We start from the raw sequence: 12,109 nt of genomic DNA, 5'->3' as shown, positions 1-12,109 counted from the left end.
GAGGAAGGGAGGCAGAGGCCAGGGAAGGGTCTGGCCCTGGAGCAGCACAACCAGGCAAGTGCAGAGCCCAGCTGGAGGAGAGAGGTCCCAGGAAAGGCAGAATTCAACCTGGTGCTTCCCACCCACCTGAGCAGCCTGCAGCCATCCCCCCTCCTTACCTTGCCACGAGCCATCCGGAACAGAAAGAGAATGACCAGGTAGAGAGGGTACACCACCACGCTGGACACCAGGCCCACAGCCACCGTGTCCACGCTGACAGGGAGCAGGCTGGACACAGCCACGTTGCTGCAGGGAGGGAGCACAGACACGGTCAGCAGCAGCACTGGGGCTGCCAGGCAAGCAAGCAGCAGACAACAGCGCACAACCAGGAATTCCAGATGTGCACAGAGGGAAATGGGCCTGGAAACCAAAATCAGGCTGGTTTGGGTCATCCATCATCCATGTCCTGGTCCAAGAGTCCTTAGAATGGGGAGGGCACATCCAAGCAAGGAAGCTCTTCCCAGCAGAGGGAAAATGTGTCCTGCCCCAAGGGGACAGGCAGGGTGGGACTGGCTGGGGACACACCTGAGATGGACACTGCCCACCACACCCTGCACACACCTGAAGTGGACACTGCCCACCACAGCAAACACACCTGAGATGGACACTGCCCACCACACCCTGCACACACCTGAAGTGGACACTGCCCACCACACCCTGCACGCACCTGAGATGGACATTGCCCACCACGCCGTACCACACGGCGTTGGCGCAGAGGAAGAGGAAGATGAGGAGGCAGCAGCAGGTGGCCCTCTGGACGCGGGTGAAGCGGGAGCGGGGCGGGCGGTCCCACAGGGACAGCCACACGTGCTTCTCAAAGAAGCCACGCTGCAGCTCCGCCACGAAGATCCGCCAGAAGCTCCTCAGCTCGCTCTCACCTGGAGACAGAGGGACATGCTCAGGGTGGCTGAGCTGGCCACATCCATCCCAGACACTTCAGAGTACCCACACTTCATCCACAGGGCTCCAGGTCTGAGGATGAGGGGCTGGAAAAGCTGCCCAGCAGAAAAGGATCTGGGGGTGATGGGCTGAACATGAGCCCAGCTGTGTCCAGGTGGGCAAGAGGCCAATGGAACCTGGCTTGTACCCCAAGGCAGTGCCTGTCCCTTGTGCAGGGCATTGCTGAGGAACCTCCAGTCCCAGGGCCAGTTCTGGGAACCTCACAAGAGGAAAGAGCAGGAGGGGCTGGAGCATGTCCAGAGCTGGGGAAGGGGCTGGAGCACCAGGAGCAGCTGGGGGAGCTGGCAAGGGGCTCAGCCTGGAGAAAAGGAGGGGCCCAGGCAGCAGAGATGAGAAGGAGCCAGGGGATGTGGGGCACTCACTGGCAGCAAACACCTCCCTCTCCACCAGGCCATCGTTGTCCTCGCTCTCCACTGACAGCCAGTCGTTCACCAGGAAGAAATAGCTCTTGCTGCTCTGCAGGTCCCGCACGATGACGTGCTGCAGGTACCACGAGGGGCTCAGGCCTGAGCAGGGACACACAGAGCAATTATTGCATGGCACACATTCCCTGAGTGAGCCCGTGAAGCTGAGGGGCCACATGAGCACCGTCAGAGGGACAGTGACATCACTGTCATCGATGGGCACTGCACAGCACCCTGAGGGAAGCGTGGCACAGCCGCCTCACCCTGAGGTGACATTTATGGTCACAATGCACAGCACACAGCATCCTCTGTGTCTGGCCAGTCTGTGAGGAGTTGCCCCGCAGTGTCCCCCCATTCCAGCAGTCACCAGGGGCCAGCTCCCCCAGTGCAGGCCCCTCCGTGTCCCACCTTTGTTGTCGTGCCAGATGCGGATGCGGCAGACGCTGCCCAGGCTGCGCTCCGTGGCGATCTGGAACACGTCCAGGCTGTTGCGGTGGAAGGCGTTGTCCCCATCCAGGTGTCTGTGGCCACTCTTGTTGTCCACCCCGTAGAGGGCGATGCCCACGTGGGCCGTGGTACCTGCAGGGAAGGAAGGGGCTCCCTCAGGGAAGCCCACCCGAGGTGCAGCTGCTCCCCAGCCCTGCCTGTGACAGCTCTATCTACAAACCAGACCCTGAAGGGAAGCCAAACTTTGAGCCTGGCTGCTGTTGGGAAGGATTCAGAACAAAGTGATGGGCCCTGGAGGACAGCAAAAGGAACCATCCAAAGGGCCAGCTGGGCAGGAGAGGGTCAGAAGTGAGGAACAACCTCTGCCTCTGCAACCACAGCCCAGTCAGGGAGGACAGGATGGGGGGATTTCTCTCCTGGGTGGTTCCTTCCAGCAGCAATTGCTTGTGCCACCACAATGGCCAGGGGTGGAGCAGCCTGGGCTAGTGGAAGGTGTCCCTGCCCATGTCAGGAGTTTGGAACCAGAAAGTTTTTGAGGAACCTTCCAACCCCAACCATTCTCTGACCTGCCCCATCATCACACAATAAACCCTGGGAATGCTGTGGGGGGCCCTGGCCTGAAGCTGCAGCTCTGGGTCCTGCAGGGAGTGTGACGTGCTGAGGTGGGACCTCAGGTGGGCTACAGGTGTCCCCTTGGAAAGCAGGCACAGCAGCAGGCTGTGGGCTCACCTGAGCCTCTGCCCCAGCCCGTTTTCACCAGGATCTCGTATTTGTACATCCCGTTCTTGCCGCAGAAGGGGATCACCCCCACGCGGTGCAGGTCGATCATGTCCAGCTTGTGCACGATCAGCGCGGCCACCGAGTAGGTGACGAAGCACACAGCACACGTCAGCAGCACGATGTAGTTCAGCCCCGGGCCTGGAGCCTGCACAAGAGAGAAGTGTTGAAAGGCCAGCCCAGGAGGATCCCCTTCCCATTCCCATTCCCATTCCCATTCCCATTCCCATTCCCATTCCCATTCCCATTCCCATTCCCATTCCCTGCCTCCTTCCTGGCCATGGCCCCACTCACAGCCGCGGCCCCGCAGCTGCCAGGAGCTCCCTGCTCCTGCTCACGTCACAGGGACACAGCCAGGCAGGGCTGGATGCCCCTGGGAAGCAGGGAGCAGCTGGCAGGTGCAGCTCTCTGGGATCAAACAGTGCTGGATGACAGCTGGGAGGAACCTCTGGCATCTCCCCAGGAGGGGAGCACAGTGCGAGGTGTCCAGGCCAGGGACTAAAGCCATCTGCAAAGGTCTGTTTCCAGGCAGGATTCCCAACCAGGGGACACAGCTTCCCCCGAGCTGTGCCCATCTGCACCTCCCAAAGGCTCCCAGATGCCTGTGCTGCTGCCAGCTTGGACATGAAACCAACAGGAGCCTATGGCTTTGCTCCAGGTGACAACAACCTGTCCTATGTGTGACAGCACTGCACTGCCTCTGCTTTGCTGTACTCACGGGAAAGATGAACTGGACAGAGTTTGGGGGCACAAACAGGCTGGCCCCAAAGGCTGTCAGGTGCTGGGTTAGGCACACGGCCTGGTCCGGCCTGGTCTCCTCCAGGGGGACAATTCCTTCTGTCTTCCAGCGCTTCTCCTGCTCGCTGAAGTACTGGCACAGGGACGTGTACAGCCCCAGGGTCACCTCCACTGCCGACCAGCTGAAGTGGTTGGTGATGTTCAGGTAGTATTTCTGGATGGGGTCATCCGTTCTGGGGAAGGGGAAGAGCAAGGAGATGACTCCCCGGGCTCCTGAAGGGACACCAGCCCCAGTCTGCTGGAGGTGTGACAACAGAAAGCTTCCAGCCACAGGGGCAGGGATGCACTCAGAGAGGAGGAAAAGCCCAGTGGATGTGGTGTAATTTACACCTTTTGGCTGTGCAGGTACTCAGGGGCTCCACAGACCACCTGAGCACCCCTCACACACACCCACAGCACAGCCTGAGGCTGACAGGGAGGCTGCTCTCACCTGGGTGAGGTGAAGAAGGTGTAGAGCTTGTGGTCACTTCCAGCCAGGGCGTCCAGGCTGATTCTCTTGGAGGCAGAGCAGTTGTGCTCGTTGGGCTCGGGCTCGTGATGGAGATAGGCCATGATGAAGGGCTCGGGCTCACTGGCCAGGTAATGCTCTGTGGGGAGGGGAAGAACAGAAAGGGCATTAAAAACCCCGGGCAGAGTCAGCCACAGGTCTGGGGCTCAGGGAAGAAGGAATGCAGAGCTGTGGGAGATGCTTCTCCAGACTGTGGTCCCTCAGTGTGCACCTCAGAGGGTCCCTGAGCACTGGGTACCACTGGGCCTGCCTGGGAGAGGGACTGGGCAATGCCTCCCAGGGCTAATGAGGCTCAACAGAAGGGCTGGGAAAAGCAAAAGGCTTCTCAGAGCCAGAATCCATGAGCAAGGATGACACTGGGCATGGAGATTGTCCAGGACAGCCAGAACCTCGACCGTGCAGTGTGGAACCTGCTGCTGGCACCCAGCATCCCCTCCCACACTGGTTATCCCCCACACCCAGCCCTCCTCTCCAACAGGAAGCACCAACAAAGAGATGGATTTGTCTGCCCTACCATTGAGGACTCTGTAGGTGAGCTGAAAGTGCAGTCCTGCTTCCCTGTTGTTGCTCTCCATGATCACAATCAGGTTCACGGACGATCTTGCCTCGATGACCTCAGTGCCAGCCACGAGATTGTCGGGCTCTGTGCTGTTTGAGACCATCACAGTGATGGCTTTCTCAGAGTCCAGGCTCCCGATGGGGATCTGCACCCCGTTGTGTGTCTGGAACTCCATGGAGGCCACCTTGGTGGACACGGTGTAGTTGCTGATGTAGCCAAAGGGGAAGGGATTGGAGTCCACCTGGAACATGACTTGGATGACATCCGTCAGGTTGGAAAGGGTGGAGTTGAAGGCCTGGGGGATGGAGAACTGGCAGTTTGGTGTGTTTTCGTAGCACAGCAGGTTAAAGGGGTCAGACCTCTTGCCTGTGGCCTTAATTTCTCCTCCCACCAGCTCGAGGGGCTCTTCGTTCAGCACACGGGATTTCATCAGGATCCGCATCAGGCTGGAGGACAGGTTGTAGGCTTTGGGAGCCAGCAGCAAATTGTGGGAATCAGCCAGCAGCTCCTGGGGCTTGGATTCTTGTGAAACTGTATTGACAAGGTGGATCAGGTCACCTGCCAGGAGAGACATGAAGAGGAGGTGGTAAATGGCCTGGATAACTGCTACAGTCAGAACCCCTGACACCTCTCCAAAGCAATCAGACAAGGCTTCCCTTGCTGTCTTCTCACTGTTCCTCTGCACATGACCTTCCCCACTGGAGTGTTCATAGCCCAGAGCTAAAAGCAAAGCTGTCAGCAGCTCCTGCAGCCTCTCTAATCTACCAGGTTTGGTGAGGAATACTTAATCACCACACGCTTGATTTCCCTGCTGTGTAATGAAGAGAACCACAGCTCAGGAAAGAGGGAGGGAATGGATAAAACAAACATATGTTCCAAGCTTCTGCACCATAAAGTGCACAACACTCAGAAGGGAGTGCAGAGGTAACCAGGGGTGCAGAGAAGGTGTCTCTGCTTCCCCCAGGTCACCCAGGTAGGAATTTCCACACAGTGCTCCCAGATGCCCCAGTGAGGTCTGACAGCCTCCTTGGACTCCAACCAGGAAGACAGGCATCTGGAAGCCATAGCTGTTACTCATTGTTTACTAAAAAGAGAATCCCCTGGAGTATTAGTGAGCTTATTAGGAGTATTAGCGGGTTATATTAACAACTGTCAGATGGAAATGTCCACAGAGCAGCTGCCAAAGCCAGGACAACCCTGGGAAAAGCGCAGGGAGCAGAGAGGGCTGGGATGCCACACTCCAAATGGCAGAAACAACTTCCTAAAAATCTGTGCCAAAGCCCAGATGGCAGAGGAGGGAGCCTGGAAGCTCCTCTCAGCCTGCTCCTACCCTGTCCCTGTCCCTGTCCCTGTCCCCACCAGAGGCCAAGGCTCACCTGTGATGTTGAGGATGTTGTCGGCGATGCCGGTCGGGGTCACCGTGCCCTGCGTGGTCTCCCCCTGCAGAATGGTCATCATGGTCTCCAGCTTGTTCAGGGTCCTTGTCAGGCACGACTTGCACACCAGCTCCTTGCTCACCACCTGCAAAGGGACCAGGGTGTGACAGGGCAGGAGCAGCCCAGGGAAGGGAGTGGCTCTGTCCTCAGGAGAGCTTCTCCCTCTGGGCAGGGGCCAGCAGAGGCTGCCCTCTCACACTGACACTGTGAGCAACCTGCTGGCGGCCCCAAGACTCTTCCATCAGCCCCCCATGACATTCCAAATGTACAGGCAGGCAGAGGATGCCTGGCAGAGGATGCTTTTGGGTTGGGAAGAGGAATAAAGGGAGGAAATTGCTGCCCAGAGAAGCTGTGGCTGCTCTATCCCTGGAAATGCTCAAGGCCAGGTTGGACAGGGCTTGGAGCACCCTGATCCTTCCAACCCAAGCCATTGCAGGATTCTGTGATTCTAAATTCATGTTTTCCCTGGTGTGCACACCTCCCCTCTGGGACCACACACAGCAACCAAGCAGGAGGAGCTGCATGGGATTCCTCCATCCCCTCCATGACCTCCAGTGGAAGCAGGATTTAGCCCCAACCAAATCCATTTCAGTGTCCAAATCCTCCTGAAGGCTGTGGGAGGAATCCTGCCACTCAGGCATGATGGATGTCCCTCCCTCTGCTCCCAGATGTGTCCAAGAAACAGAATGTTCCAGCCATGGCCTGGAGCTCCCTGCACTCTCCAGGGCTGGATGGGAGGGACTGAGGAACACATGGAAGCTGTTACAACCCCCTTCCTCGCTCTTATTCATCTTTTTTCTTTTAATCATCACAGGATTCAGCCGTGATTCACCATATGTTTTGGTGAAGAATCAAAACAGCATCTGCAGGTCTTGAATTCCCCCTTTTCTGCTTTATTTGTAAGCTCCGAGAAGCCAGGATTCTGTGTAAATTGGAGTCAGGAATCAGGGAGGTGGGGAAGACACTGGGTTATGGGGAGGAACCACCCAAGGGCAGCTCCTACTCAAGGAGGAGAAACAACCAAAAAGTCCAAGATTCCTTTTTTTATCCCTCCAGGAGAAACTAATTCTGATTTTTCCTCTCCCTTGTAGGTAAAATCAAGAATGTACCAGCCCTAATGGACACTTATGCAGGAATGTGTGAGCTCCACTTGTCCCAGCCACCTGGGAATTTCTGGAGGACTGTTTTCCTAAGCTTTTCATTCCAACCCAGAGCACAGAGTAATCCTGGAATGTCAGCTTTCCCCCGTGGAATAAAAATTCTATTTCTAGCCCTAAGCTCCCACAGCAAAACCAAGTCACGAGGCAGGAGGAGGTGGGAGAGGCAGAAACAAACTGCTCCAGCATGGAATGGGATGTGCTCAACCCCAAACCCGGGCACCCACAGAAAGAAGGGATTTATGAGGTTTGCAGGCTCAGAAGTGGGGAGGGAGCAGCTCAGGACTCTCTGTTCAGAAGAAACATCTCTTCCCTCATCCTAAGACCCCTGTGACCACTGTCACAGTACCAGGCAGTGCCACCTGTCCCTGTGTGTGTGTGGGCAAAGCCAGGTGAGCACAGCAGCCCTGAGGAGCTGCAGGCTGAGGTGGAGCAGCTGTACCAGGCAGTGCCACCTGTCCCTGTGTGAGTGTGGGCAGAGCCAGGCGAGCACAGCAAGCAGAGGGGCTGCAGGCTGAGGTGGGGCGGCCGTACCGTGCACTGGGCCAGGGCAGCTGAGATCTGCTGGATGTCATCCACCGTGTTGACCTTGAGCGCGTTGAGCGTCTCCGTGATGGTGTTGCGGGTCCAGGTGCGCAGCTCCAGCTCCTGCCCAGCCTCGGGCTCCAGCAGCTCCGACCGCTCGTACTGCGGGGGGAAACAGCAGGAGGAGGTGAGCAGGGAGGAGAGGGAACAACACAGCGAGTGTTGGGGAAGATGAGACAGGAAAGCTTTATAAATATGATTGTCTGGGAAAAGATTTTGAGAATATGGAAACTATAAGTGAGATTGAAATGAAAGCAAGCTTTGAGATCCCTCGGTTACTGAACAACTGGAAAACAATGGCGTGGCCAGACTGAAGGTGATCCCCTGTTGATGGAACAACACCCTCTGCTTGCAGACAGGCCCAAGGGTCAGAGCAGACCCTACAGCTTGGCAGAAAGGGCCCAAAGAGGAGTTTATAGGGTTTAAAATATAACACAGTATGGTGACGTAGTGATTCTTACATGCTGTATGTAAATGCTATAGGATTTGTATATTGTACTAGATTGTTTAGTGAGAATTAGAACATTCATCACAGAAGAAGATTTATTGTAATGAGAACTTTGCTCTCTTACCCCTTTTACTCTCTTACGCTTTTACTGTCTCACTCTCGCATCCTCTCTCCCCCTCTCTTCTCTCGGGCCTGCTCTGAGCTGTGGCTGGCAGCTCCCAGCAGGGCCCTGCACCCAGGCCCTTTGCAATAAACCCCAAGTTCCTCACCTGGCTGCAGAGATCTCTCATCTCCATTCATCCCGAATGTCCTACCCCCGATGCTCCTGCAGTGAGGAGTGGTTTCAGAGGCTGCTGAGCTGAGCTGGAGTCGCCCGTTCCCTGCACTCCACATCTCCTGCTCTGCCTCTCCCCAGAGGGATCTATCTAATGAGCTGGTTTTCCAGCAGAACTTCCTCACTGCCACTTCTGCTCTCCAAGCAATTATCTGAACAGCCTGGCACTCAGCAGCTCACTAGCACCTGGAGTGTAGTCCTTATCCAGCTAAGCAGGGTGCTTGTGCCCAGGGGGACCATCCCTGCCTGGCTTCCAGGTGTGCTGCAGCCTCTTCCTGGGCAGGGAGACAGGAATATAGCCCCGAATTCCTGCCCTGCCTATAGAGATCTTTGTACAAAAACTGGCCCAAAAATTCTCCTGGTGATTGCAAAGATCTCTGGAGGCCCCTCATAGGCAGAACGAGCTGTGTTACCTCATTTAGGATGGTGATGAGGGCCAGGGAGTACTCGATGACCTGCTGAGGGTCCCCTTGCTTCACCAAGCCCTGGAGCACGGTGTCAGTCTGGTTGTAGAGCCAGTGGGAGAGGCTGGGGAAGCCCTCGGGGAGGCCGATTTCCATGGAGCTGCAGGGAAAGAGGAGCTGGGTGAAGTGCAGGCTGGGCTGGGAAGGGATATGAGGGGTGGGTGACCCACAAAGGCAGCACTGCTGCTGCTGCCCTGGTGCCCCGTCTGCATGAGAAACACCACGGACCTGCAGCCTGGCTCCTGTCTGACCCAGCCAGCCCAGCCGTCTCTTACCTGTTGACGGCCACCACGGTGGCTCCCAGCTGGTCCTGCACCAGCACGGCCACGGACACCTGGAAGCCGCTCTCGTGGAAGCCGGGGGGCAGGAAGGCGCCGTGCTCGGCGCGGCTGCCCTTGTACACGCACAGCTCCTGCCAGTGCCCGGGCCGGCGGCGCGACGCCAGCAGCGTGAACACCAGCGGGGCCTGCGCGTCCTCCGTGTCCCGCCAGCCTGTGAGGAAACCAGGGAGCTGTGACAGGGCCTGGGGAGCTGTGACAGGGCCTGGGGAGCTGCAGGCACTGCCCCAGAGGAGCTGGCACTGCCCCTGCCCCGCCAGCCTGTGGGGAAACCAGGGAGGTGTGACAGGGCCTGGGGAGCTGCAGGCACTGCCCCTGCCCTGCCAGCCTGCAGGGGAACACAGGGAGCTGTGACAGGGACCTGGGAAGCTGTGACAGGGACGTGGGGAGCTGTGACACGGCCTGGGGAGCTGCAGGCACTGCCCCTGCCCTGCCAGCCTGTGGGGAAACCAGGGAGCTGTGACAGGGCCATGGGGAGCTGCAGGCACTGCCCCAGAGGAGCTGGCACTGCCCCTGCCCCGCCAGCCTGCAGGGGAACACAGGGAGCTGTGACAGGAATGTGGGGAGCTGCAGACACTGCCCCAGAGGAGTTGGCACTGCCCCTGCTCCTGTTCCTGCTCCTGCCCCTGCCCTGTTCCTGCTCCTTTCCCCTGCCCCTGTTCCTGTCCTTGCTCCTGCTCCTTTCCCCTGCCCCTGTTACTGCCCTTGGGGGGGTCCCATCCTGCTCAGCCCTGCAGCACAAACGGGGTTTGGAGCGACCCAGACTGGCACTGCCACTGTGTCTGTCACTTCAGCTAAAAAACAATCACTAAGAGCTGAAATTCCCACCATTCCAAGGAGGAACTGATTCCAGGGTTATTCTGGATAGCTCAAAACACACCCAAGTTAGAACCCCAGACCCTGACCACGTTTCTGCTGCTCCCCCAGTCTGGTGCCCAGCCCCTGGAGGCAGCAGGGCTCATCCCCTCCCAGCGTGGCTTCCCGGCACTGTGCACAAACAGCTCTAATCTCCACCACGGATCATTTGGGGAAATCTGGTTTCCAGAGGCACTTAGTCCTTGGCCCAAGGCTACGGGACATCGGCCAGGCCACTTTTCCAACGCTGGGCTCGCTGCTGCTGTCTCTGCAGCTGGTTGGGAAGGTGGCTCTGGTGGGAACATCCAGCCCACACAGCAGAGACGGCCCCACTGCTTCATCTGCTGATTCTTCCCACATACTGTGACTCAGTTTTGGGCACCATCTTCTTTTTCCTGCACTGAAATACCCAGTCCCTTCCACAAGAACTGGCCTGGCCTGGATACCATCATTCACCTACGTGAGTTAGGAATTTTTAAACTGCCTGCCTGCTCTGGGGAGCTCCACAATCTGGGCACACAAAGCTGCTCGTGGTCCAAACCACTGCTGTGCCCAGCCCTGGCCAGCAGCACCCCGGGGCAGCAGTTTGGGGTGAAGGGAACCTCTGTGGCAGGAGCAGGGGGTGATGAGGAGCAGGGGCTCTCACCTGCACACTCGAAGTGCACCTTGGTCTCCAGCGCCCGCAGGGGCCCCTCGGGGGACAGGCGGCAGGAGCCCCCCACCGGGGGCTGGTTGGGCAGCAGGTCGATGGAGGCAAAGCCCTCCTCCCCCGTGGTGAGGTCTGTGATGTGCAGGGTGAAGGTGTAGCCCTCGCCGTCCCGCAGGGCTCCCGGCCTCAGCACCAGGTTCATGCCCGTGTCGCCGGTGGACGTGGTTGTTCTGTCCAGGATGAGGGACTTGTTCTTGAAGCTGTGAGCTGCCCACCTCTGCAGGGGGAAGGACACCAGAGGTTCGGTTTGAAGCTCAAGTTATGTCCTTAAAATGTTTTCAGATTGAGTCTTTTATAAAAAGTAACAGATTTCTAGTGGGAGCGTCTGCCAAATTTGCAGTTGATAATTCAGCTTTAGTCTTGTGTGCTACAGCAACAAGAACTGGAACTTTTCCAAAATGTCTGGTGGGAATATTTCCACTGTGAGATCTACTTTAGTTTCTGGAATTACATCACCCTCCAACAGAATATTTCATAATTCAGAGTACAAAACACAGGAAATAAATGAAGGGCTGGTGGAGTCTCCACGGGATACCGTGTTTTATGTGCTTCAAGCTGAACGTGGCCTGGGTGGTTACTGTTAATAGCACAAACCTACAATTGTGATAACAGGAGAAACAGTGAGATAACCAAGCAGAAAATGCCAAGCAAGGACATGCTGGGCTTGCTGGGAGCAACAGGACTTCCAGTTCTGAGACTGCTTCACTCCACAGGTTGCAGGGGAAGCTGGAATTAGAGGAGGGCACAAGAGGGGAGACTGAACCACCTCTGCTTGAACCACCAGAATAACGGGCAAAATGTCAATCAGCAGGGAGAAAAACTACTTTACAGATCTCTTATAGGAAAAAAAAAAAGTGGCTTTTGTGTGGAAAGACCTGGTCACTCATGGCTTTGGCTTAGAATGACCCCACAAGGACTCAGCCAGGCCCACCTGCTGCTGCTTGTGGCCAGGGATTGCTTCCCCTCCTTGTCTGCACAGCAGTTTAGGTCCAGGACTTCACTTCTCTTTCCCTTTCCACCTCTGCCTGCCCCTTCTCCCAGAGCCCCCCTTCAAAGAGGTGAAGCAAAGCCTTGTGACTTTACCCCAAGCTTGGAGTCGTTGTGACAGTTCTGGCAGGTGCCCTCCAGGTACACGTAGGAGCTCTTGCTGACCTCGTAGACAGACTGAGCCTTGCAGGAAACGCACTCCAGGGACACAATGGGGACTCCTCCCCTCTTGATGAACACCTGGCAAGGCAAGAGGCTCCATCAGAGGGTCTGACCAAAGCACACACACCTAACAGGTAAGGAC

The 12,109-nt window shown here is 57.1% G+C and overlaps 1 protein-coding gene across 2 annotated transcripts in view; it reads right to left on the bottom strand.

The window, feature by feature from the left end:
- Window positions 1–12,109, bottom strand: part of PKD1 (polycystin 1, transient receptor potential channel interacting) — a 76,776-nt gene that overhangs the window by 12,434 nt on the left and 52,233 nt on the right. For both annotated transcript variants that reach the window (XM_074552705.1, XM_074552706.1), the window contains exons 17-30: window positions 11,902–12,045; window positions 10,756–11,035; window positions 9,192–9,408; window positions 8,866–9,016; window positions 7,620–7,772; window positions 5,869–6,013; window positions 4,448–5,050; window positions 3,856–4,012; window positions 3,346–3,598; window positions 2,580–2,775; window positions 1,812–1,982; window positions 1,362–1,505; window positions 707–917; window positions 159–285 (exon numbers count right to left, since the gene is read on the bottom strand). In XM_074552705.1, the coding sequence (XP_074408806.1) occupies window positions 159–285; window positions 707–917; window positions 1,362–1,505; window positions 1,812–1,982; window positions 2,580–2,775; window positions 3,346–3,598; window positions 3,856–4,012; window positions 4,448–5,050; window positions 5,869–6,013; window positions 7,620–7,772; window positions 8,866–9,016; window positions 9,192–9,408; window positions 10,756–11,035; window positions 11,902–12,045 (2,952 nt within the window). The remainder of the gene's footprint in view (window positions 1–158; window positions 286–706; window positions 918–1,361; window positions 1,506–1,811; window positions 1,983–2,579; window positions 2,776–3,345; window positions 3,599–3,855; window positions 4,013–4,447; window positions 5,051–5,868; window positions 6,014–7,619; window positions 7,773–8,865; window positions 9,017–9,191; window positions 9,409–10,755; window positions 11,036–11,901; window positions 12,046–12,109) is intronic.

Source organism: Zonotrichia albicollis, chromosome 16, assembly GCF_047830755.1.
Source record: "Zonotrichia albicollis isolate bZonAlb1 chromosome 16, bZonAlb1.hap1, whole genome shotgun sequence".
In the NCBI taxonomy this organism is placed as follows: Eukaryota; Metazoa; Chordata; class Aves; order Passeriformes; family Passerellidae; genus Zonotrichia; species Zonotrichia albicollis.
This window is presented reverse-complemented; position numbering and strand designations above follow the sequence as displayed.